The sequence below is a fragment of the Microtus oregoni genome, unplaced genomic scaffold (genome assembly GCF_018167655.1).
Source record: "Microtus oregoni isolate MIOR12 unplaced genomic scaffold, Mior012 000071F_ref0000514, whole genome shotgun sequence".
NCBI classification, from domain to species: Eukaryota; Metazoa; Chordata; class Mammalia; order Rodentia; family Cricetidae; genus Microtus; species Microtus oregoni.
Genome location: NW_024543978.1, coordinates 5239302 through 5263360, shown reverse-complemented (window position 1 = coordinate 5263360; position 24059 = coordinate 5239302). Strand labels below are relative to the sequence as shown.

At 49.0% G+C, this 24059-nt stretch overlaps 2 protein-coding genes across 9 annotated transcripts in view; both read right to left on the bottom strand.

Moving 5' to 3' along the window:
- Positions 1 to 5582: 5582 nt before the first annotated feature.
- Positions 5583 to 11095, bottom strand: Ankrd60 (ankyrin repeat domain 60). The gene is made up of 2 exons (XM_041641941.1): positions 11011 to 11095; positions 5583 to 5740 (listed from the first exon to the last, which is right to left on the bottom strand). Exons 1-2 carry the CDS (start codon positions 11093 to 11095, stop codon positions 5583 to 5585), a joined length of 243 nt encoding a protein of 80 aa, XP_041497875.1.
- Positions 11096 to 13680: 2585 nt separating this feature from the next.
- Positions 13681 to 24059, bottom strand: part of LOC121440805 (serine/threonine-protein phosphatase 4 regulatory subunit 1-like) — an 88761-nt gene continuing 78382 nt past the window's right edge. For 5 of the 8 annotated variants that reach the window (XM_041641728.1, XM_041641732.1, XM_041641730.1 and 2 more), the window contains 8 exons: positions 22576 to 22671; positions 21715 to 21900; positions 21358 to 21519; positions 20536 to 20636; positions 17960 to 18080; positions 17018 to 17152; positions 14892 to 15033; positions 13681 to 14252 (listed from right to left, as the gene is read on the bottom strand). In XM_041641728.1, the coding sequence (XP_041497662.1) occupies positions 14101 to 14252; positions 14892 to 15033; positions 17018 to 17152; positions 17960 to 18080; positions 20536 to 20636; positions 21358 to 21519; positions 21715 to 21900; positions 22576 to 22671 (1095 nt within the window). In that variant the 3' untranslated portion in view covers positions 13681 to 14100. Of the gene's footprint in view, positions 14253 to 14891; positions 15034 to 17017; positions 17153 to 17959; positions 18081 to 20535; positions 20637 to 21357; positions 21520 to 21714; positions 21901 to 22575; positions 22672 to 24059 lie in introns of those variants that run through there. The other 3 variants (XM_041641731.1, XM_041641729.1, XM_041641735.1) reach the window with 3 other exon arrangements.

The following is a 24059-nucleotide window of genomic DNA, read 5'->3' as shown; positions in this document are numbered from 1 at the left end:
TACATAATAAATAATAAATAAATATTAAAAAAAGAGTTAGGGGTTGGAGAGATGGCTCAGAGGTTAAGAGCACTGGCTGCTCTTCCAGAGGACCTGAGTTCAGTTCCCAGCACCCACATGGTGGCTCACAGCCATCTGTAATGAGATCTGGTGCCCTCCTCTGAAATGTAGGCTTACATGCCAGCAGCACAGTGTATGCATAATAAATTTTTTTTTTAAAAAAAGCAACAAAACAAGAATACTTTTTGAAAAGATATAAGAGTTAGTCAGGAATATGCATAAGTATTAGCCAAGTAGTGTTGTAATTAATATAATTTCTGTGTAATTATTTGGGTCTGAGCAGTCGGGAAACGAAAGAGCAGTCTCCGCCTACACAGTGGATGGGGGTTGTTTGATATCTGCCTATTGACTTTGGAGCTTGCCTGCCAAAAATAAGATCTCAGTTTGACATCCTCGATGCTGAGATGTCTTTTCCTAACTCTTATTTGTCAAACAGATGGCCGAGCCCAGGCACAGCCACGTAGGCTGGTGTAAGACCATTGTCAACAAAGGTCTTACTTGCTGTGACACCAGGAAACACAGGCCATTAATTTTAAAGGTCTAGTTGTTGGGACATTGCGAAGAAGGGCAGCCAGGGTACGATGCCACTCTGACCAGCTCCCACCCCAAGCAACGTGATGAGTGACCAAGAGACCTTTGACGTATACATGGACTCCAGAACTTGTGTTGTGGTTCAGGGCTTCAGGGAAACATATGGCCCACCAGGAGGAACATTATGTGTCACTACAAGATTGCAGTTGTAGAACTGGGGATCATCCTAATGAGATCCAGGTTCCTTCTGGCACTTTCCCCCGAAACAAACAGTTGAGTGGTTAGCAGCTGTCCCTCGGGCTTGCTTTCTGCCTTTCTACTTCTTCAGAATTTCAAGGCAATATTTTAAAGCCAGGAGTTAAACTGTCACGAAAGTCATGTTTTAACTCTGGAACATCCTAGAACAATCTAGAAACTTCTGCCTTGCCTTTCTGATGGAGCTGAGTCCCCACGTCCTTTTTCCAGGCACCGGGCCTCAGCTTCAGCTTCTCTGCTTGTAGTCTACACTTGGATCACTAACCCCCACTGCAGGGTCTCAGGTCTAGACTCAGGCAGCGTGTTGCATGGCACCAACAGCAGGGACTCTGAGCTAGTCAGCTCCCGGGGAACGGAGGTGCTTAGGAAAGTGGGAAGGAGCACAGAGGTTTGTGGGTACCACTGGATTGGGACCATAGGAAGAGGCTGCCAGCCTCTCTCTCTCTCTCTCTCTCTCTCTCTCTCTCTCTCTCTCTCTCTCCTGTTTGTCTCTTCAGCTGTTTCCTCCACCCCTAAGGCCACATGAGCCCTTGCCACAAGGATACGAAAGCAGCCCCTTGACAGTCCCCTTGTTTGGAGGCTTGTAGGCCCTGCTCCCAGCTTCACCTATGCCTCATACTCAAGAAGCAGACCCCTCCGAGCTGGCTTGACCAAAATCGTGTCACTCCTGGCCACAGAAATGACAAATTCACAACCTACGCTGTGCACGACCTCCTGACGCAGGCCAGTGCTCTCTCTGCATGATAACAGGGGTGCTATTATCATTCCTGCTATTGCTCCTATTATGCGGGTGCATTAGATGGCCTCAAAAGGGAGAGATAATTGGCTACCATCACCCCAACCAGTGTGATTGGTGCCACGTACAAAGAACTGAAAATTAAAGGCTGGCATTGTCGGGCCTGGTGGGGACAAAATGGATTACAAAAGAGACAAGCTCACCTGCTCCATTACACCCTCCCAGAGACATTGGTAAGAGGACAACCAATTTGGTGTCTGATTTAGATCTGTTCCTTCTTTTGTTGCCTAATGAGTGCCATGGGGGCCACTGTGGGAGCTGCAAGGTTGCCTCAGAGCAGGGTAAGGGGCAAAGGCACTCAGGAGAGCATTAAGCTCTTTAACACGGCCCCATGACCCCCTGGAGCCTCCCTCATGACCAAGTCGGTGGGGTCCTTGTTCCCAGACTTGATCATCCAGTAGAGGAGGAACATCCTGCGTTCAAAATTTCTGCGCTTCAGGCGCCGGGCAATGGTGATGGGTGTTTCCCCCTTGGCGTCTCTGTCGTGAATGGAGGCACCACGTTCCAGTAAGGGCCTGATGCAGTCCATCCTGCCCATGGCTGCAACCACATGCAGGGGCGTCCTGCCCAGAGGTGATTTGCCCAGGCAATTTGCTCCTGTAAGATAAAAAAAAAGACCCATTGGAGTAGTCTGCTCTCCCAGGCGGGAGTCCCACCATCTGACCCTGAGGTACCTCAAGAAGGGGCCAGGGACTATAGTAGGGATTAAGGGAGTGTTGACACTGCTCCCAGGGACATGGTGGCAGTCCTTATCTTATCATCTCTCCCATCCAGTCTCCTGTTCCAAGTCTATCACTGAATCTTGCTGTCTGGGGAGCACTCTTTGATGTCTTTGTCTGCCTCTTACTACACTGCTTAGTCATTCCAAAGCTATCCCCACCCCTTCTTGTGCTTTCTACTGATTCCCTTTGCTCCCAAGGCTCCAGGTCCATGCACTTCCTGTCTTTACCCATAACTACATCATTCTGCACCTGCCCCAGGCTCTTTGCACATACTATTCCTGTTACAGACTACACTTGCATTTTTTTTTCCTTAGGATTTCCGTAATTTCCTTAGCTCTTCCTCTCTACAACCTTTACCCCAACCTATACAAGCTCAGTATGCACAATGTTTAATGCATCCCATATGTGGCTAGCTATGGAATTAATCATTTGTAATCCCTGGCTAGCTTTCCCACCTAAGATCCATGCTGGCTTTTTGTCCCCAGCACACAGCTAGAGGTTCTGGGGAGGTGACAGGGGATAACAGCCTATGCATGGAGAGATCTGGGTTCTCTCTGCCTCCTGCAGACAGATGGGCTAATGACAAGAGTCCAGCATGGACTCACGGGGTAACAAAAATCATGACACAGAACTTGGCAATTCAATTCAACCCAGTCGGCACTGCGGCTGCTGCCACAGTCCGACTGAGCTATGGCTGGCTGACGAGGCGAAGCTCAAGTAGGCTTCCAGAATGCGGGCATGACTCTGTACCTCCCTCTGTGGTGGCTGCAGAGGATGGAAAACTTTGCAAAGCTGGCTGTCATTTTTTAACTGGTGCCTTCAAATACATCACGGCTCTATCAGAGCGAAGATGACTTTTTATGAGCTTGAAGGACTGCTGGGCTGTGAAAGGCCATCTTTCACTGTACAAGAGAGTGCAGAAAGGCAGTGGGGAATGGCAGAGAACATGGTGTTATCACCCAGCCATCCCTGAGCTCTGTAGCAGAGATGTGACATGCCAGGCTTCTGCCCTGGAAAGTTGAGGTGTCTCCCACCCTTCCTGGTAGAAGGGGGGTGATAGCCAGGACTGAGCAATACTGCAGATGAAAACGACAGGGCTGGAGGTGGCAGCTTAAAAGGCCAGAGGTCCTTGCTAGTCCTTCCTTTTCCCAAGGAAGTCAGAGCTCTGGGTGGTCTGAACCTGCGGCACTGTTTTTAGTGGATTGTCTTTCAATCAGGGGTGCCATTCTCCCAACCAGGGAGAACAAAAGATCCCCTGACATCTGTCCAGACACAGTGCTGACTACAGCTTTAAACAGAGGGACAGACGGACAGATGGACAGATGGTCACCCTCAAGGGGAGACAGGAAGAAAAGGAGGAGCGGTGAGCATCTTTCTGAGGATCTAATTTGAGAGGAACCTCCAGCCAGCCTGTTGGCCACTCCTTGTGATACCCAAGGTGAGGTCCACTGCATTTCTGTGGGGCCAGGATGAAGACAGACTATGGGCTACTCGGAAAGGACAAGTTTGGAAGTCCTGGACACCCCGTGTCTTACTGTCCTATAATTTTGGTCCTGCCACAAGAGAATGTTCTAGAGATCCAGTCCAGAGATGTGCAAACCTCCATAAGAGCCCCGCAGGAGACGTGTTTGGTGGGTGAGGACTGGGGTCTAGGGAGCCACTGCTGAAGAAACAAGATAGATCACTGTGTCCTCCCAACCAGACCAGGTAGTGCTTTCTGCGGAATTACCAAGTCCTAGGAGATACTGCATGGCATTCACGTGGCCTCTGTGTGCAGAGATGTACAAGGCCACAAACGCCCTCTGGGCGGTCCACTGCCTCCACTGCTCCCCCTTAAAGTGCTGTGAGTTCGCCGTCCGGTAGAAGGTGTCCTCGCTGATGCCAAGACAAGACAGCTGGATGAGAGAAACAGGTCAGGGTCATCTCCAGAGCGTGACCCACACCCCAGGGTGCATGAGGTCCTACTTGATCCAAACCAGGGAGCACAGTGGGAGGAGGGAGATGCTGACAGGGGACACTGTTCGGTGACCTGCATGCCCTCAGGAAGGGCAGCCACCCCTGGTCAGGCAGGGGACACAGGATGGCCTTCCTGTCAGGTGTTCTGAAGGGAGAAAGTAACTTTGCTAGTGTTCAAAGGAAGATGTTTGTGGCCCTTTGGAAATAACAACACAACACGGTATCCTGAAGGAGCTCAAGAAGAGGGAAGTCCTCTTGGAGCTGTGATGGATTCTGCATTCCTTTCCAATCTACTTCCGTGCCCACTGTCAACTTCTTGAAACTTTCCGAACTCTGCTGGGAGGTAGCTAGCGTGCCATAGAACCTTCTTGGGGATGGGAAGAGGGCCATGGGTTACCACAGTGAGGACCGTGCTTCAGAGGTCCAGGGTCAGGGAGGGGGTGGGATGAGGAGGGGCAATGGGGTCAGGAGCACAGGGAGCAGAGGGCAACAGTTACCTCCTCAGGCAGGAGGGGATAAGCCGAGGCAGTGGCTAAATTTCCAGGAAAGAAGAGAAAAACTGGGAAAGGAGAAATTGGGGATGTAGAAAAATGCCTGGAAAACATACTACGGGTGGGGTTGGATAGACCTCCCTCCTGTGTCTCAGGCCTGGGGTCTGTGATACAGAGACTACCACCACCCTCCTTTCCCCAGATGCACCCAGCACTCAACCTTCCCTTGAACCCTGTCCCACCAGGAAACTGCCTCTTCCTCCCCAGAATCTCAGAGATCTACCCCTCAAAGTCTTCAGAAGGAAGAGCACACACTTGTCCTGGAGCCAACCATTCATCTTCACAGAGGGGGTGAGCATTCCTGTCCTGGTCTTCCTTCCCATCCCCCCCCCCCCCAGCAGAGACAGCGGGTTGCCCAGCAGGGGGTCTGGCACACAGGCTGCTGTCCAAGGTGACCCCATCCCCCTAATCAGACAGAACCTCCTAGGATATTTCTGCTCAGTTGCTCTGGCACACAAGTCTCCGAGCATGGAGCTACAGCCCCGTTCTTAGTATTAAAATTTCATTGTCAACTTGACCAACACGTAGATATTCGGAAAGGCACCCCTTGAGCTCCACCGCGGGTGAAGTAAACACATTTCTAAGCTGTAAAGAAGTGAACCCAGGGGACTCAAGTCCAGAGTGGCTGGAGATACGCTATTTTTCTTCCCTACTCTGAGGCCTTTATTCAAATGCTCATGTTAAAGATGGGGGGGGGGGGTCCCTCAACCCCTAATATTGAAAGAAACATGAAACCACCTTACTGGGGTCCCCTTCCACGGCTGCCAAGACCAGTTCTGTCCAACCATCGTAATGCCATATACATAATGAAATCACTGCGTCAGGGATGACATCGTAGAACCTCAGGGTGGCATCGTCCATCAAAATCCCTGTGGGGAACAATTTTTCCTTTTAACAAAATTAGGATTTAAAGAGAAATCACTGTATCAGTTGAGATAGTGTCTGACCTTGAATCACGCAAAGATACATTTAAGATCTTGAGCAAAGGGGGGGAATGTCTCTCCCTTGATGGCTGCACAGGAGCCCGTTTGCTGCTTCTAATGCTCTTTAGAAAATTAATTTGGCTCAGCTCAGATCGAAGCTGGACCCAGAAAGAAAAAAAAAACATACACAATAGCAATGATTTATAAAATTTTGTAATTACAGCTTGTCCTGTTGGGGAAAAATACATGAGTCAGTGAAATCGTTTTATGAGGCAAACTCTACAAATAGAACTACTTAAATTTGAGCTATACATCACAGGCCCGACAGTGTACTTAGCAAGTTATATACCTTCGACTCAATACCGAGTTCAGGGAATGCTGCCATTAGCTGGCTAAACAGATGACAGTGACGCACGAAAGGCCTTGCAGATGACAGATAGCCCTCGTCAGGGTTTCTCCACGTCGTCTTAACTGACACTCTCAACCAGGTAACTAACCCTCTCTACCCCACACACCACAGTCTCCATGGCTTCTGTCGTGACACATCAGCCACACCCACGGCTAGCTCTCGCAGTGAAGGACGTCCCCCAGACATTGCCCCTGGTGGGGACACATTGTCCCCATATAAGCCTATGGTAACATCAGAAGCAAAATATCAACACTCACTGTATTTGGACCTGAGTGTCAAGAGTTCTCGTCTGACCCAGCTTGGCGTCTTGAATAAAATGGATACGTGAAGAACAGAGGACCTAGGTAGGCCCCTAGGCCCACATACATAAACCAGCCAGGCTTAGTGGCGCACACCTGTCATCCCAGAATTTGGGAGCTGGAGACAGGAGGACCAGGAGTTCAAGACTACCCTGAGATATATGAGAGCCTGCCTAAAAAATAAATAGATAGATAAATAAATATATAAATAAATAGTTATAAATAAATAAATAGTTGAAGGGGCCTTATGTAGGGAATGTTTTTTGAAATGTGGTGGTATTTAGTTTCTCTTAAAGAAACACATACACATGTTTCTTTCTTGGTCACCTACCATCTTAGGGACCACAGAAGACTTGGGTTGTCTATAAGCAATAATGGTCTACCCAAGCTATACCGGGACTCTCTCAATTGAGCAGAATCCGTGAATGTTCTGGTTTCTTGCCCCTCCAGCCTCTGTGGCTCTCCCTCCAGGGGAGCAAAGTGAGGCTGGGCCCCCGCTAGGATGTGAGTGACAGAGCAGACTCCCCCCAGGCTCGTGGGTACCACTTGATGACCAGACTCTCAGGAGGAGGAAGACAGAAAACTCTGGCCAGCAAATCTGTAAGTTAGGGTCTTATTTGTGGCTTGAACATGGGAGCCAGTCTGTCACTAGCCTAAGACAACTTGACTTTCTAACCTCTTTGTACATGTCCGGGAAGAGATGGGTTTCTTCACTCACAGTCATTCCTATACAATCGCTAGCACATTCCCTCTGCAGACAGTCAGCCACTGAGACAAAAGCTACTAATTATCAACAGACACATAAATGATTGGCAGGGGCACTGCTAGCCCATGAATTCACTTGACTTGTTTTGGCCTGGCCATCGAGACACTCTCCCGCCATGATCTCACTTGCCCTTCCTTCCCTCTGCCACCTTGGAGGTGGGCAGATGGGCCAGCCAGTTATTTATAGGCAGGGGCCCAAATGTCTCTTAGCGACAGATCGGCACCATCTCCACCGTGCCAGCCGCAGTCAGCCCAGCCCAGGGGTCAGGCCTCCAACAGTTGCTAAGTGACTGCTGAGTCTCAACACTGTGACATCAGTGTGAAGTCACCCCACCTCTCATTCCCTCTTCAGCTTGCTTGAATTTCTTGCTCATTGGTGAAGACAAAAGAACCAGCAAGTGTCCAGAGTTAGGAGGATACATAATTTTCAAATTCCTTGTTCCCCCGACTATGCCTCATCTCTTTCATAACTTGTCAGCTATAGAATGAGGCTCAAAACACAGCTTAGAGCTCCATAAAGCTTCAAGAATATCGAAAGCATCTTTACACAACTCTAAGGAAATATATGTGCCATGGAAAACACTTAGCCTATTTTTTAAGAGCAGCAAGGAAAAGTGTTTTGGCCTTGCCTGCACACACTGGCAAACTGCAGAGTCATTCCTGTCCACCGGGGAACAGCACAGAGAATTCTGGAGCTAATGGGGCTCTGCTTTCCGGATTAGGAAACTGAGCCCAGGAAGGACAGCTAGAGAACGCTGAGCTGAGCGTGGGGACAGACTGCTTTCAGAGCTGTCTCCATCGCTCCAGGCCCTGCAGTGCTCTGCAGTGTCTCCGGACTACCGGCTGTTCGTTCCCCAGGCAGCCTAGAGACTCTCTCTCTCTCTCTCCTCTGTCTTTCTCTCTCTCTCTCTCTCTCTCCCTCCCTCCCTCCCTCCCTCCCTCCCTTTCTCTCTCTCTTTCTTCATTTTCTTGAAGGGTTTTGCGTTGATTTCCATCGGGTGGGAGATGATGGAGCCCAAGGGGCTTTGATCCTGTTCTCATATCCTAAACATTGTAGGGAATGGGGCCAGGGACAGCCGCGTCCTCAGGCTGAGGGAAGGATCTAGATGGAAGGTGAGCCTCTCACCTCCACTGGGTGCCTCCCCATGGAATTTGTGTAGACCAGGGTTTATGGGGGTTCTGATTCAAGAGAGCTGTAGGTATTAGGTTCTAATTTCGCTGGGCTCCCTTTGAGCCCCCCCCCCCCCCCAATATGGGAAAGGACATAGCTTGGACCTTGGGGTTTAGATAGACTAGTAGTGTCAGAGTTAGGGGTCCTGATGCTTTGAGTTCTGGGGTCCTGATGAGGGCAGGATTTACTCTGGACTTGGGGTTCTCATGACAGCAGGGGTTGCTGGCTGCTTAGGGGTCCTGGTTTAAGAGCAATCTATGGCCGAATTTAGGGTCCTTTCATGGACTGGTTTAGGCAGCTGAGAGTGAGGAGTCAAACAGCTCTCCCCTGAGAGTTAGGGTCCTGCTACCAACAGAGTTTGCCCTAACTTTGGGGTTCTGCTATGAGTAGGTTAGGCTAAGGGATGTGTATTGAGTTTTGGGGTCCTCATGAATAAGGGTTACTTTAAACCTTTGCTTCCTCACTGGCACACAGCCACATCAGCTTTGAAATGCTCCTAACACATGATGTTGGTGGGGGTGGGAAATCGAAGAGAGGCAGGCTTGGCTTCACTCTGGGGGGTCCTGCTGTAGGCAGGCTTTATTTAATCCTTGGAACCCTTAGGAGACACTTAGCTTGGACTGGGATCCTGCTGTGATCATGCATAGTTTGAGGAGTGCCTTTCAGAGGTGCACAGAATTGGCTTTGGGTTTGGGGGTCCGGATGTGGGCAAGGTCCTTGTGTAGACTGGAGTTTGGCTGCACAGATGAATGGTGAGCTATGGGGGGAGGAGTGTCTCAGAATTGGGTACGTAGGCTTGGTGTTGATACTTACGATGTGGGTGGAGTCTGCTCTGGGATTTAGGGTGCTGGAGTGGCCGGGGGCAGCTTTAGAGCATTTGAGGTTCAAACACAGCAGTGTGTGGACAGATTTTGGGACCCTGAGTTTGTCTCAGTCTTCAGTATCCCTTTGTGGACACAGCCATGGAGGATTCCAGGTCCTGAGGATCATGTGGTTAGCCTGGGGACTTGGGGCTCATATTTGACCAGGTTTGTTTTGATTTGGGGATCCTAAGGTGGGTAGGGTTGGTTTTGAGTTTCAGTCTCTTTATGTAAATGCAGCTGCTGGAGGATCTGGGGTTCTGAAGGAGTGACAGCTAGTCTGGAGACCTGGGGTTCAGTCTTGGGTAGGTATATTCTGGATTTGGGGATACCAGGGTAGGAAGGAAGCATTTGGTTTAATTTTGACATTCTTATGTAAATAAGTTGTTGAAGTAGTTGGGGTTCTAAGAGTGATGGCTAGCCTAGATACCTGAGGTTCAAACTTGGGGTTCGGGTTTGTTCTGAGTTTGGGGTCCCTGGATAGGCAAGGTTTGTTTTGCATTTTAGCATCTCTATATGCACACAGTAAGGGTTTGGGGGGCTACAGTAGTAGTTATCCTGGGAGAGTTGGGGGTTCAGCCTTGGGTAAATAGGTATGTTTGTTCTAGGCTTGGGGTTGTAGGATGGGCAGGTTTTATTTTAAATTTTAGCACCGTTGAATGAATATATACTTGGTGTGAGTTGGGGGGTGTGTCTGTGTATTAGTGGCTGATGGGGGGCGGATTTGGACATTCAACTTTGTTCTGGGTTTGGGGGTTCCAGGATGGGAAGGTTTCTTCTGAATTTTAGCATCTGTATGTAGATACAGTTGATGGAAGCATCTAACAGTCATGGTAAGTCAAGATTTGGTCATGTTTGCTCGCATTTGGGTGGGGGGTCCCTGACGTGGGTAGGATTTAATGTTTAGTTTCCTTGAGTGACCATTGGGGGTAGAGGAATTGGGTTTCTGAGGCTATGATAGATAACTAGGAATCCTGAGACCTGGAGTTTAGTCTTGGCTAGCTTTGTTCTGGGTATTGAGGGTCCTGGGACTGGCTGGCTTCTTTTGTGTTTGTGCAGTCCTGTGTGGATACAGTTGATGGAGTTTTAGGGTTTTGACCTAGTTATTGCTGGCTTGCAGATTTGGGGTTCAATCTTGGGCAGATGTGCTCTGAGATTGGGGTTCTAAGACCAGCAAGGCTCATCTCAGCTTCTGGAATGCTTGCACAGATAGCCTGGCTACAGAATTTGGGGTTCACTACTTAGGGTTGGTTTTGGATTCAGGAACTCACAGGGAAAAGGCCTGTCCTTGATTGGGGGGTGGTCTGTTGAGGTCTAGTTTTGCTTCAAGTGATGGCTTGCTTGTGTTCCTTATAAAGACAGAGGATCTGGGCTGCCAGGAGGGTCTTGCTGTGGATTGAGAGTTGAGATTCTGAGTAGCCTGAACTTGCTCGAGGTTGGCAGACTGGAGTCAACAGACAAAATGTTTATGAACCAGGTCCACCTTTACATTTGGGGTCTAATGAGAAACCTGTGTGTTTGGAGTTGGGGGCTCTTGAGTGGCCTGCGCTCCAAGGGGCCCTTCTAGATGGGGTCCAGGGTGATTGGAGTTGACTTGGTCACTTTGGGACCTCTGGTAGTTAGATATATTTTGGAGACCCAGGGCAGGAGTGGGCCGGGGCCCTTGTGTGGAAGGAGCTCGTGGGTGCCGGAAGGGACTGGGCAGGGGCCACCTTGGTCCAGGAACTGCAGCCGCTGTAGGTTGAAGGGGATGCCGACCATCAGGTCCAGCTCCTCTTTGAGCTCCCGCACCGTCATGTCATTGCGGCAGTTGGCCACGCGGAACAGCTCCCCAGTCTCCTCCAGTTTCACCCGCAGGAAGAAGACGTCAGGGGCCAAATCTGGCGATACAATGGAGGCGCGCGGGTCCCCTGATTGTCCCTTAATCCGCGCGCGGGCATGGCTCGTGGGATGAGCGGTGCGCGCGCCCGTCTTGGGGTCGTGCCGAGGGGTACCCCCCTGCGGCTTCCGCGGCCGCACGCCCGCCCCCGCCACGTCCGCCGACCTCCGCATGGCCCGCGTCATCCCGCGCGTCATCACCGCCCCCGCTTGGGCCCCCGAGACGGGAGAGGGGGCGCCCACGCTTCCGGTTCCCCGCCACCTCCCGCCGCAGCCCTCGCCAGCCTCCTAGCGCTGTGGGGAATCGACTTCCGTCTGTCCAAGGCAGAATGCAAAATCAGGGAGAACCATCCGGAAACGCTAGGCCCACCGTTTCTAAGGTGGGCTCCAGGACTAACCCCATGTGCTTCCAGAACACAGTAACCCAAGCAGACCTGGACCACAAAGGAAGTGACCCAGGCCTGCGTGGAAACGGCATCAAGCCCATGCATCCTGACACTACAGCATCCTCGAGGGAGGAAAGTATGGAATACATTTCATGGGACAGGCTAGGCTAAAACCTTTTCAAGTAGAGCTCACACGGGGGGTGGGGGTGGGGACCTCAAATATCAGACCCCAAGTAAGGTCTTCAGGGGTTGAAGGAAGCACCAGGGAAAGGGCAGGAGGCCAGAATACCTTTGGAAAACTCTGTTGTTACCAAAATAAAATATAGCTTGAAAAAATGCATTTGGTACAGCAGTTACAGAAATATGGGCTGAGAGGCACAGTGGTCCAGGCCACCCACGCACCTGGGGACAGGGGTAGGGTTCACGATGACATCCTTGACTACACAGTAAGCCAGTAACACAAAGGGGGAGGGGCTTAATCCTTTTATATCGAAGAGAGGTTCATTCTAAACAACAGATAACTCATTTGTACAGCGCCCAGGGTGGCCCTTTTTCCTGCAGAACTGGGATCTGCAGAACTGGATCCCAAGGCTTCACCCAGGCAAGGTTAGCTCTCTACCTATCACAGAGCCATAGTCTACACAGGAGGCTGGCCTTGTTACCTGAAGGAAGTGTTCACAATGGATCTCAGTGCCCAGATTCTACCTCAGAACACCGGTCTTTGTTCTTTTATTTTTGTTTATTCAAGACAGGTTTCTGTGTAGCCCTGGCTGCCCTGGAACTAGCTCTGTAGACCAGCTGAGCTTAAACACAGAGATCGGCTTTCCTTTGCTTCGGGAGTGCTGGGATTAAAGGCGTGTGCCACCACCGCCCTGGCTTTTTGTTTTTCTTTATAGAAAATTATGCTCTGTAAAGAATCCAAGATTCCAGCTGATTTTAATAGAGCTATCTTCATTCACTTCGTAGGCAATAAAAGCTTGCTTGCTGTAGAAGCCCAGCAGTATGGTCTGTCTATTTGCTGTAGGCACACAACCTAGACTGTTCTTGTTTTTTTTTTTAAAAATCTTTTGCCTCTAACTTTGATAAATTAACTCTGCCAAAGCAGCCCAAACGTCGTCTGTGCTTGCTGAGTTCTTTACACATTTCCCATTCTGTTTGGCAGTGTAGATTCTTCTTTTTAAATAACAAGATCAATGGCATTTGGGGACCTACAGGGGTATTCTGTATACCAGGAAATTCAACATATAAGTTTACAGGATTTTTGTTGTTTTGTTTTTTAAGCTCCTGGGTCCCATGGGTTGCTCTCCCACCTTTGCCATGTTAAAATCAGAAACAAAGCTGGGGTAGACACAGGTATAGAGCCATACCCAAATGTCTACAGTATACAGATTAATGAATGGAAAGCTTTTTAATCTATACAGCATCTTTCTGTTTTCTGTGTACTTAAACCAACATAGAGTACCTAACTCCTCAAACCAATGTTGCCTGGAGAAAGTGCTGGTCAAAATTATGGCTTCTTTTTTCTTTTGAGTCTAAAGTGTAAGTCAATATCCATGCATCTCAGCAGTCAGCCTCCTTCCCCCACCTGAGTCCCTATTTTTGTTTGTTTTTGTTTTGTTTTTCGAGACAAGATTTCCCTGTGTAGCTTTGGAGTCCATCCTGGACTCACTCTAGACCAGGCTGGCCTCAAACTCACCTGCTTTTGCCTCCCGAGTGCTGGGATTAAAGGCATATGTCACCACTGCCTGACTGAGTCCCTATTAAAAACAACCTATGGCTCGCTACTCTCAAAGACCAATACACATTTCTTCCCATCTCTGAAGGGAATATCCTGAGTACAGCAGAGGACACAGTTCAAAGGTCACCAAAGCAGCTGCATGGAGCTACATGTGCAACAGTTCCAGAGCAGGTCACAACTTCACATGACATGTTTGTCCACTGTTGGGAGGCTAGTGTTACAGTCATATATTTTCTTCCTGTCAAGTTATTTACATATGTACAGTATTTCAGCTGGAGATAAAATACAATGCCATAAACTCCATTTTCTCAGAAAGGATTAGGGCAAGCCCAGAGAAAACATACAAGCTTTTATTAAATTACTTTATTGGCAAGGGAAGCTGTATTTACGTTTGGTTTCCTTGGATAGGCAGGCCTGGAATTCTTTAGATTGACCTTGAACTCTTGATCTCCCAGTCCCAGCCTCTTAGGTGCTGGGGTTACAGATATGAACAAACTATACCACACTCTGGTGGCGGGGATGGGGGGTGGGGGTGGGAGTTTAAGTAACACAGTCTCTCCTAAAACACAAACGGCTGGTCACAGCTGATCGTGTGGAAGCCAAAGAGTCACTGGTGCCTAGATCCACAACCTTTCTAAACTACAAAGAATCAAGTCTGCACAGGTGGGAAGCACAGGACTGCCCTATCACCTGAAATAGGCCTCCTTCAGAAGCTCCAATACAATTGGATCCCCTTCAAGTGACAGGCATGTGTACACTGAAGCCATCCCTGTGCACCCATGACAAGGTTGTGTGTGGCTTTACTTTTCCAGTATAGTGGTGTCTATTGCAGTCTGCATCTTTGGTTCTAGGGAAGCAAAAAATGAAACATCTTGGTCCGGGTCAGACTGCAGAGCCAAGAGAGTCTCTTCAACAACTCCAAGATGATGGTTCCCGGCATTTCTAAAATATGCTAAGGAGAGAAAAGTTGGAGTTATATGTGCCATGAACTGTGTTCTAGAACATATTCTAATTTTGTTGTCTTTTAAGCCGCATGTCAAGACACTGGATAAATTTTCCATGAATATCCACATACTTAAGTCCTTTCAAGTAAGAAGTGCCTTATTCCAAAACTATTTCAGAGATTTTAATGGTGGGCTGCCAGAAGTGATAGCGGCTTTAAAAATTATCCCTTTGGATGCTCCTTGTTCTGCGATGCATGAGAACTGGCATGTGTGATCAGCAGCACGGGGAGAAGGCTAGAAATGGACAGACAGGCCACGCAGTGGGTGGAAGTAAGGCAGCACAGACACACAGCTTGCACCCACTATCACTCAAGACTAAAGAGCCAAGTGGAGTCACACTGCAGTAGCACTGAGACAGACTTTGGGCTTTCTTTCCTAGGAACTGGAGCTGATAAATGTGCCCTGTCTAGAGAGTGATAGATAGTTTGTATCTGGTGTGCCCTTGTTAAACAAATGGGATTGTGTTCATCTCTTTAGCTGGCTTGTGCCTCCAGTGTGTTGCTATGCAGCCTGCTATAACTCCTTGGGGACCTAGCTGCTACCTGCCACAGCTAAGGTTAACTGAGAATCCAGCAAGGCCCACACACCCTTCTCCAGCAGTGTCTGCCGCAGGGCCTTGGCCAGCAGAACCCTCACATTTGGCACAGGATCCGATGCCAGGCTCAGGAGGCTGGGAAGCAAGTGCTCCACAAATTGGTCCACAGGAACAGACTCGTCATTGACCACGGCCTGCAGAAATAAAAGCCACAGCCCAGCAGTGATTTTCTCAACATTTCAAAGCACACATACTTCTATAATTCTAACGATATCACTTTGGAACCTGTAGGTTTGAGAGCAGTGCACATGTGAACTTTTACATTTCAAGAACTAAATTTAGTAATAAGCAGTGGCTAATTTTCCTAACACCCTTCCAAAGAATGACTGACAAGAGCACAGGATTTAGAGGGAAACATGGGTGTGGAGCCTGGTCTCCTTGTGGCCTCAGGTAAGTTGTTTAGCTTTTCTGCACCTGGCGTTTCTCAACTGCACAGTGGCTGACCCTTTGTACCAATCACGCAGCACAGTACCACCACACTGTACTTCCCTGGCCAGTAAGAACTTGTTCAGAACCCCGCCTCAGAGACAGGGACCCAGATGCTAGCCCAGGCTTGGGTGTCTGTAAGAGCTGGCCATGTCTGTTTGAGCACAGCAGCAGAGTATGTGCAGTACACCCCTCCTTTCTTCTCACAACCGACCCTGGATAGCAAAACTAGCCTTGTTTTATGGGAAGAGTGCCACCAATGTGGTGGTGGTGGTGGCACTGAAAGTCTTAGGACCAACAAGTGAGTGGGGACTTTAGCCAGGTGTGTGGCTTCTGGGTCCTGTGGGTGTTCATGGCAAGGCTAGCATCATTGCAACAATGTATAAGGCCATCAAGGGGCTCTAGGTGCCAAGCTTGCTGTAGGCAGCTGGACTGCATCAGACCAGCCAGCCTGGAACAGCACAGGAGGATACACTTTACTGTGCAGAGAGACTTGGTTGCGCAGGCCACTGGCAGGGAGCTCAGAGAGAGGTTCTAGGCCAACTAGGTCTCAATCCAGACCTGTCTTGTCACCCTGGTACCTTCTTCCCAGAGCTGTGTTCAGATCAAAATTAACAAGTCTCTGAAGTATGCTATCTCCTGAACATCCTTCCCTTGTTTTGTGTTTTTCTTGATTTTCTAAATCTTTAACATTAAGCTTCTTTTTTCTTAAAAAAAAAAAAAAAAGATCTTGTTAGTTTTTCTTGAACAAAATGGATTGGAATCATTTCTTGGTTCTCACATTATTTTCTACATTCTAGATAAATAATTAAAAACATAAAAGAAAAATATTTCATTTCTGCTTTTGCTACACAATGATGTGAATACTGGTATTTTTCTTCACAGATGGCTGTGCTGCGGAAAAATACTGGCTATGTTCCTCTAGACCGATAGGGGGCGCTGGTGAGTCTTCTCGCTGCAGTTGTTTTTGAGGCAGGGTCAAGGGACTAAGTAGAAACAGACAGGGCCCCATCAAAGTCAACTGTGAGCACAGCTGGGCAAGCAGCTCCTGGAGATGGCGCCCCAATCCCTTTGCATTTATGGTGCCAAAAGACAGCATGATGAAACATCAGAATCATTATCCTTATCATTACCCTAAACATCATAACATTATCAAAATCCTCAAACCAAAACCCACAGCTTTACACTTTAGTGGGATCCTGCCTAGGTCACTTGACTTCTCTGGCGTTTATGCTTAACCTAAAACAATTATCCTTAAGGGTTAACAAATGTGCCATTACGTTCTACCGTGTTCCACTGGGTTCCATACCAGGAGGTCTTACTGGAGAGCCAGATGTACCAAGATGGCTGACATTCAGGTGAACTTCAGTCATGAGGAGGGGGTTGTAGAGGAGACAAGGAGACATAAATTCTAAGCCTGGGGCATGAAAAGGGGTTTCTGCATCCTCCCCCTGAATGAAGTGTGACAGGAGTGGGCTGGGTCTGGAGGGAGAGCTGGCTGGCTCTTCACTGATTTCATCTCCACGATACCCAGTACACAGCAGGTATCAACTGTGTGTGGGGTGTGAACGAGTACCCAGGGTGACTGGACAAGACATTATACCTCCCAGCTGTTGAGTCTCCTCTAAGGTGAGGAGCCTCAGTAAAGAAGCCCAGCCTCTGCCAGGGACAGGAACCTGTGGCTGTGCTGACCTGACAGATGCAGGCAAAAGCTTGCCTTCCACCCCACTTAGGGCAGTGCCGGAACCTGGAGACGAGCTCCTGCATGAAACTGAGCCCCAGAGCACACACGCCATGGGAGTAGAACTTCCGCAGCATGGCCACCACCTGCAAGCAAAGTGAGAGAGCCAGCCTGAGGCAGGGCCCAGCAGAGCTGACTCAAAGCAGCACTCTCCACGGCAGGGGGTGGGGGGTGGAGAGTGGAGAGGGATAGGGGCGGCCATTCTAATGTTCTTGTCCATCTTTCCAATGGATTTACCAGCAAGAGAAAGTAGCTCAGTTCTCACTGAAACACACACATTTAAATAAGTCATAATACATACATGCACACAGAACTCTGCAAGGGCAATGTAAACAGAGAAGGGGATTAACAGACAAATACATCAAGGAGAAGGATCCAGCTCTTAAAACACATCATCTTGTGAAATGTTGTAAATTATTACCTTTGAGGATATGGTACTTTTATAAAATTTTAATACCATCAAGGAATTTAAAAATCATTATTTTCAGGTAAGACTGTCTTTCTCTCAGGGGGCTGGAGGCTATACACACAGAACAGGGTCATCTTTTCTAACCAAGGCCCTCCCCTTTATGAATTATTCTACAAAGCTGTATAGAATTCAACAATAACAACAAACACACACACACACATAAACAACAATAAAACCCTAAGCTATTATTTAAAGAGTTTCAAATACAAAATGATTCCTGCACATTTACCATCATGGAAGCATAAAATTAACAGAAGGGTAGCCTGAAAACTGATAAAACAATAAAGCTTCTAACTTCAAAAATTAAAAAAGCTGGACTTATAGAGAAAACAACAAACATCCCAGAAAAAAAAAGTGTTAAGATGGGAAACAGATAAGAGTGTGCTGTTTACAAGAACGAGCTACGGGAAGGCTGGCTCCTTACTAGCTTGAAGGAAATCCAGCGCACTTGAGAAACTTTGTCCGCACATAACTTCAGGGCAACGTGCCTCAGGTAACCATGAACGTCGCTGGCGCTGTAGAGTTCCAAGATGAGGATCAGCTGCCTACAATCACAAGCAGGGGGACCCCTACCATTAGTTACTAGTCGATTCCGCTCCTTCCCTTCGGCGGCCACGCGGGCGCAGCAGCAAGGGCCAGAGCAGCGGGCGTGCTGAAGCCGCTGGCACCGAGTGCTTTGTAAAACGGGTTTGGGAGTTCAGGGCGTGAGTACCGAGGTTCCAGCATCGGGCTATGGTTGAAAGGCACACAAAGCTCTGCCCTACAACACACACAATGTAAAAGCAGCCGCAGGCCTGCACTTCCCAGGCCACACCAAGCATGGGTCAGCGGGAGCGAGAGCCGAGCGACGGATGGCGCCCTCGCTCTTTTTCCTGTGTTCTTTCGCCTCCATTTCTTTTTTATTTTGCTCACTCTTTCCTTAGCTTTCAACATCGCTCTTTCCCCCTCGTTCTTCTTTCTCATCCGCTTTCCCCTAGCTCGTTTATGCCCACTCTTTTCAAACCGTTTGCATTTTACTGCTCGCTTCATCGCGGTCCCCTCTGCACCAGTCTGCGGGCAGCCCTTTCACTCTCGCTCTTTCTGGCTAGGTCTTCCCTCACTCTCCAGCCTCCCTCGCTTTTTCGTTAGCTCTTTTTCCCTTGCTCTTTCTCTCTAGCTCCCCCCCCCCCCCCGCCCCGTTCTCGTTAGTTTTTTTTTTTAATCCCCCTTGCTCCTTCTCACTAGGTTTTTTTTCTCCTCGTTCTTTCCCGCTAGCTTTTCCCCCCTTATTCTTTCTCGCTGGCTTTTTCCCCCTTGCTCTTTGCTCGCTAGGTCTTTTCCTCCTTGCTCCTTCTCGCCAGGTCTTTTTCCCGTGTTCTTTCTTGCCAGGTATTTTTTTTTTTCCTTGCTCTTTTCTGGCTAGGTTTTTTTCCCCCGTGCTCCTTCTCGCTAGGTTTTTTTCCCCGTGCTCCTTCTCGCTAGGTACTATTATTCCCTTGTACTTTCTCGCTGAGTATTTTTCCCTCGCTCATTCTCACTGGGTATTTTTCCCTCGTTCTTTCTCGCTAGGTCTTTCCCCCTTGTTCTTTCTCATTAGATATTATTCCCATGCCCTTTCTCACTAGGTATTTTTCCCTCGCTCTTTCTCACTAGGTATTTTTCCCTCGCTCTTTCTCGCTAGGTATTTTTTCCCCTCGCTCTTTTCTAGCTGGGTCTTCTTCCTTTGCTTTTCCTCGCTAGGCTTTTTCACTCGCTCTTTCTCGCCAGGTCTTTCTTCCTCGCTCTTTTTCCCCTCGTTTTTTCGATAGGACATTTTTCCTTGCTCTTTCTGTCTCACTCGCCGTGGCCCGAGAGCCCCCGCTCGGCTCGGGCGGAGAGTGGTGTGATTTGCAGGCAGGCAGAGGAAATGAAAAAGGGCGGGGAGGAAGCGGGCTGCGGCAGGCTGTTTCATATCGCTCCCGCGGTTTGCGGCGGAGGCAGTGGGGAGGGGGAATGAATATCGCTCCCCGCACAGTCCTTATCGCGGCCCGGGGCTGCAATAAGCACAGTGATGGGAGATAGGGCCGGGCCGCCGAGGCCCAAGCCGGCTCCTGCCGCCAGGGGGAGCACGGCCGCTGCGCCGGGCCCAGGCTTGTTTTTCTCAATTCTTTTGAGTGTGCTGAGAACATGACATAATGACTAAACCTCAATCTCTCAAATTAAGCATAATGATTAAAGCAAAAAGAAAATCTTCCAGTTTGCCCCTGGCACAGGCCAAATCATATCCTGAATAGCTGAAAATGCCAGATGTATTTCTTCAGAAAGATAATTATTTGAGAGATGACTAGTTGTGAATAATGAAAATGAAAACTAAAGATACTAAATAGCCCTCAACAAAAGCCCAAACAAGCACCCCACAAACAATCTCCCCATCACTAAAGTACATTCTCCACTTAGAGAAGGGGGCACTGAACTGCATTCTCCTTCATTATGGGTAAAGCCTAGAACATTCTTTGTGTTGACAGCAGATAGGAACTGAAGAGTGCTCCACATAGGCACGGCACAGCCGCAAGCCTCATGGGCGGGTACTTCTATTTAATAGCTGTCTCATCCAGAGGAGACCTTTTCAGACCTCAATGCTGCCCAACATTCTTTGGCTATTCAAGTGCAGGAGGCACCATGTGTCCTACGGAGAAGGCAGTACACAGAATGCTCAAGAAGGCTTTGCAAAACCACTCTGATTCAGGGGAAAACATTGAAGAGTGGATGATTCATCTTTTATTTGCTTCAAATAAATTGCCTTATAGAACTGCAGAACACTCCAATTCCAGAGTGACTCTAGCCCTGTCTTCATGTGAAAATGGATGTCTCCCCAGAGACACAGGACATATATAACTCAGAGCTTCAGAATCCCGTTTATACCTTAACAAAAACAAGCTCTCTTTATCCAAAGGAGCACTGTGCTGCTGCTTCAGATGTCAGCTACAACGAGGGAAGGAGGCAACTTCCCAGCTTGTCTCCCAGGGCCCCACTTTCACTCACTCTGCTAGTTCGTACCGGAACCTCCAGTTCCTGCTGCTGTCTGTCACTACAAACTCCTGCAGCTGGCGGAGGTGCTCTCTCCTCTTGTCCTCATGGAGCAGCTGTTGAAAATACAGCTCCATGAATGACATGCCAGCCTCAAGGTGACTCCAGCACTCCCTTTGTTTCTCTGCAGGCTATAAGTTTGTTACCAGCCAAAAGCCTGTGTGTCTCCATCATACCTAGCCACCTAGGACTCGGTGTGGCTGACACCCAGTGAAGCACCCCATGGACAACTGCTGCCTTTCCTCTTGGGGGAGGGTGTCCATGTCCCTGAAACCCATGGGCTTCCCCACCCCGAGGAGGTGTGTCTTTGTGTTCAGTGGATGATGGCTCTGCTGCCCCTGCAGGGTCTGAATGGGGTCAGTGACCACCAAAGTCCCTAGAGTGACAAATGAGTTTTTCTAAGTAAGTTCTAAGCTCTTGTTTTTATACCCAATCACTTCCCTAGGGGAAGGAAAAGGCAGGAGCAGAAGCGCTGCAGTGACTTGCAGGAAAGGTCTTCCTGTGTGCAGGGCTATGGTTTTATTTGGGCCCAACATCTTTCTACAGGTGACCCCTGGGTAAGCCAGGTCACCCCTGGGGACCTTGAACTTTGCCATCCAGAACCCTTCATAAGAAGCACAGCCCTACTGGGTCCAAGCAGCAGCAGAGGTATGAATGTCCATTTTAGATTCCGGGTGCGTTTCAACCGCAGAGTGCGGCTTCTTTCACTGCCACCAAGCTGCTAGCCCATGCTCAGTGGCAGACTGGGGAAGGCCTGCGTGATTTCAGCTTTCCCACCTTTAGGAAGTCATACAGGTGTTTAAGGACTCCTACACGCACTTCATCCAGATCCTTTAAAAACCCACTGAAGATGGGAACCAGGTCGGCTGCTGTCAACTGATCCCCGAGAATCACTGCCAGCTCATGAATGGAAAAGGCGAGGGTCCGCCGGACCTTCCACTAGGGGTGACAGCAGACACACGAATCAGCACGAGCAAGTGTAATTCAATGTTCCTAGCATTTCCCCAGAGGACAGTAAACAAGCCGGCTCACAGTCACAGGCAAAGTCAGGGCGACAAGCTGTGCTGCAGCCCCAGGGCCTCCTGCTCTGAAGCTGCCCTCTTTCTGTCTGTGCCTCCCGACCAGACCCTTTACCTGACCATCAGAAGCCAGAGTTTCATATGTGTCCTTCAAGCAGTGCCAGTTCTGCCGGCCGAGGGTCAGGGCCACCCCAGGGAGGCTGTAGGCACAATGCTTGGCGATGTCAGTGTCCACAGTCTGGGCTCTAGCTGGGTCAGTCATGGACACGAACTGGTCGAGCAGAGGCTGAGGGATTATATCCTGAGAAACAGGAGAAAGGAAATCATCACACTGGCAAGGAGGGCCAGCGACAGCAGTGCAGGCTCTCACAGCCTGGGCTGAGAACAGAAGGAAAACAGTACCTAGAGTCAGCTGCCTCAAAGGGGCACCTAGGCCACACAGAAGAGCCCGGAAAGCAGAGTGCATGACACAGCCACCCAGTGTGGAGACCATGCTCTCCAACAGCCCTGGAAGCTGGGCCCAAGGCTACCCCTGGGATTATTATTTCTCCTTTCCAACGGAAGAGAGGCCTCCCTGGTACAAACAGTACCTGTTTATGCCTGCCTTTGGAAGAGCAATGTGTACCAATGACTTAGAATATTTAAGGAGCATAATATTTGTGTGGCACAAGGGCCAGTTCACAGGAGAAACGCACCCGACAAAAGAAGCCTACAAAATTTTTGTGCCAAAAAAAGTCATTGTCTAAAACATCAGTCTGAGGTCATTTCCCCCTTGTTTAGCTTTATTAATAGACTTTGAACACTACTTCATAATTCTATTAGAGAAAATATTACCAATGCAATTAACTAGATAAACAGTCCTGAGAAAAGGGAAACATGGCTTCAGTGGCTGCCGCAACGCTTAACTTAAGGAAGATGAAAGGCTAATCTACTTTGTTTTCTTGTTCTTTCCTTTTGCTTTAAGAAACAAACAAACCTGTACTTTAGATCTGTGCTCCTCAAGTGCCGGAGGTCCCTGCCTCTGCTCCGTCTCCAGGTGCTCACTGCTTCTATTCTGAGGCTCAGTTTGATCCTGTAGAGTTGATGGGACATGTCACCAACTGACACCAAAGGAGGACAGTCTTCATCCACCCCCATCCAAGGAACCGTCCTTCATGTCAGAAACAACAAGTGCATTTCCTGAGGGGCATGGCATTTCTCCTGACAGCAGAACATGCACTTCTGCATAGCGGCAGGCTCTGCACACGGTCCAGTCTCTACCTGTGCTCTGAAGAAGGAGCTCACAGCAGCTTCAAGGCTGCCTTATAGGCAGCCATGCTGACTGTTAAAGCCAGTGAGGAACAGCAGTGTGGGATGTCATCTGCCACTCTTTTAAGGCCTGGGTCTCTTGTGTGTGGTCAACCAGCAGCCTTCAAGACAGCTCCAGAAAGAGGGGTAAGGATGGATTTTCAGAAAGGACAGAGCAGGACCTGCAGTCTTGGCTTGGAGTCAGGCTGCAGTGCAGGTGGCAGGCATGGCAGTGAGGGAGGTTCGGCTAGCAGGGGACTATTGACTCAGTAAACTCTTCTGTGCTCGTACATGTGCAAACTCTCCTAATGTTTGCTGATGAACCTTTGCATTAGGTTAACAATTAAAATGAGCAACAACATTCAATGGTGACATATCAGTCTTTGATCATTGATTAACATTAACTGAGATGGACCTGACCTTCTCCTTCAACCATAACACGGATGTTCAACTTGCACTTGAAATGTCATACTGTCTATTGTGCTAATGGATTCTGACAAATCAGCTCAATATATGATCCTGGAGTCAATTAATACCCCAATAAATGCAATGTTTGCTCTGAGCATGCCACAGGACCTTAGTGCCCAATGTTTACAGAGAAACATGCTGTCTATCTGAAGAGGAAACATGATGGCAGTAACATTTTGGTAGGGCACTCAAGGTCTCCTTTGGGCATGGTGCCTCCGATTCTCCACATGAATCAACAACACGCACTAACACGACATGGCTCGTATCAAATTCAGCACTCTAGGAAGGAATCCTGTCCAAGTCTTGAATGAGCTCACTGTGGAGCACTGGCTTCAGGAGTGATCCATCCTGACCCAACACCACAAGCCCTGTGAGCTCACTTCTCCAAACAGCCCTGGAGCAGGGTGGCATACTGAGTGGTGTGAGGCACCACACCTTCCTGAGGAGAACCTGCGAGAGAGCCCTAGCTCTTCAGGATGGTCACGTTTCCAACCACTCTGCCATCTGCACCTCCCCTCCCCCTGCAGCTGTGGCCAAGGAGAGCCAGGAGGAGAGCAAAGGCAGGAGGACTTCTGGGGTAGGGTTTCCTTCTTCTGTTGAGCACCCTATGCTGACATGGACAGACAGCACAGAGGTATGATCCACTCTGCCTCTCTTGAACATTGTGGGACAGGGGAACTCTGCTGTCCACGTGGTCTCAGTATT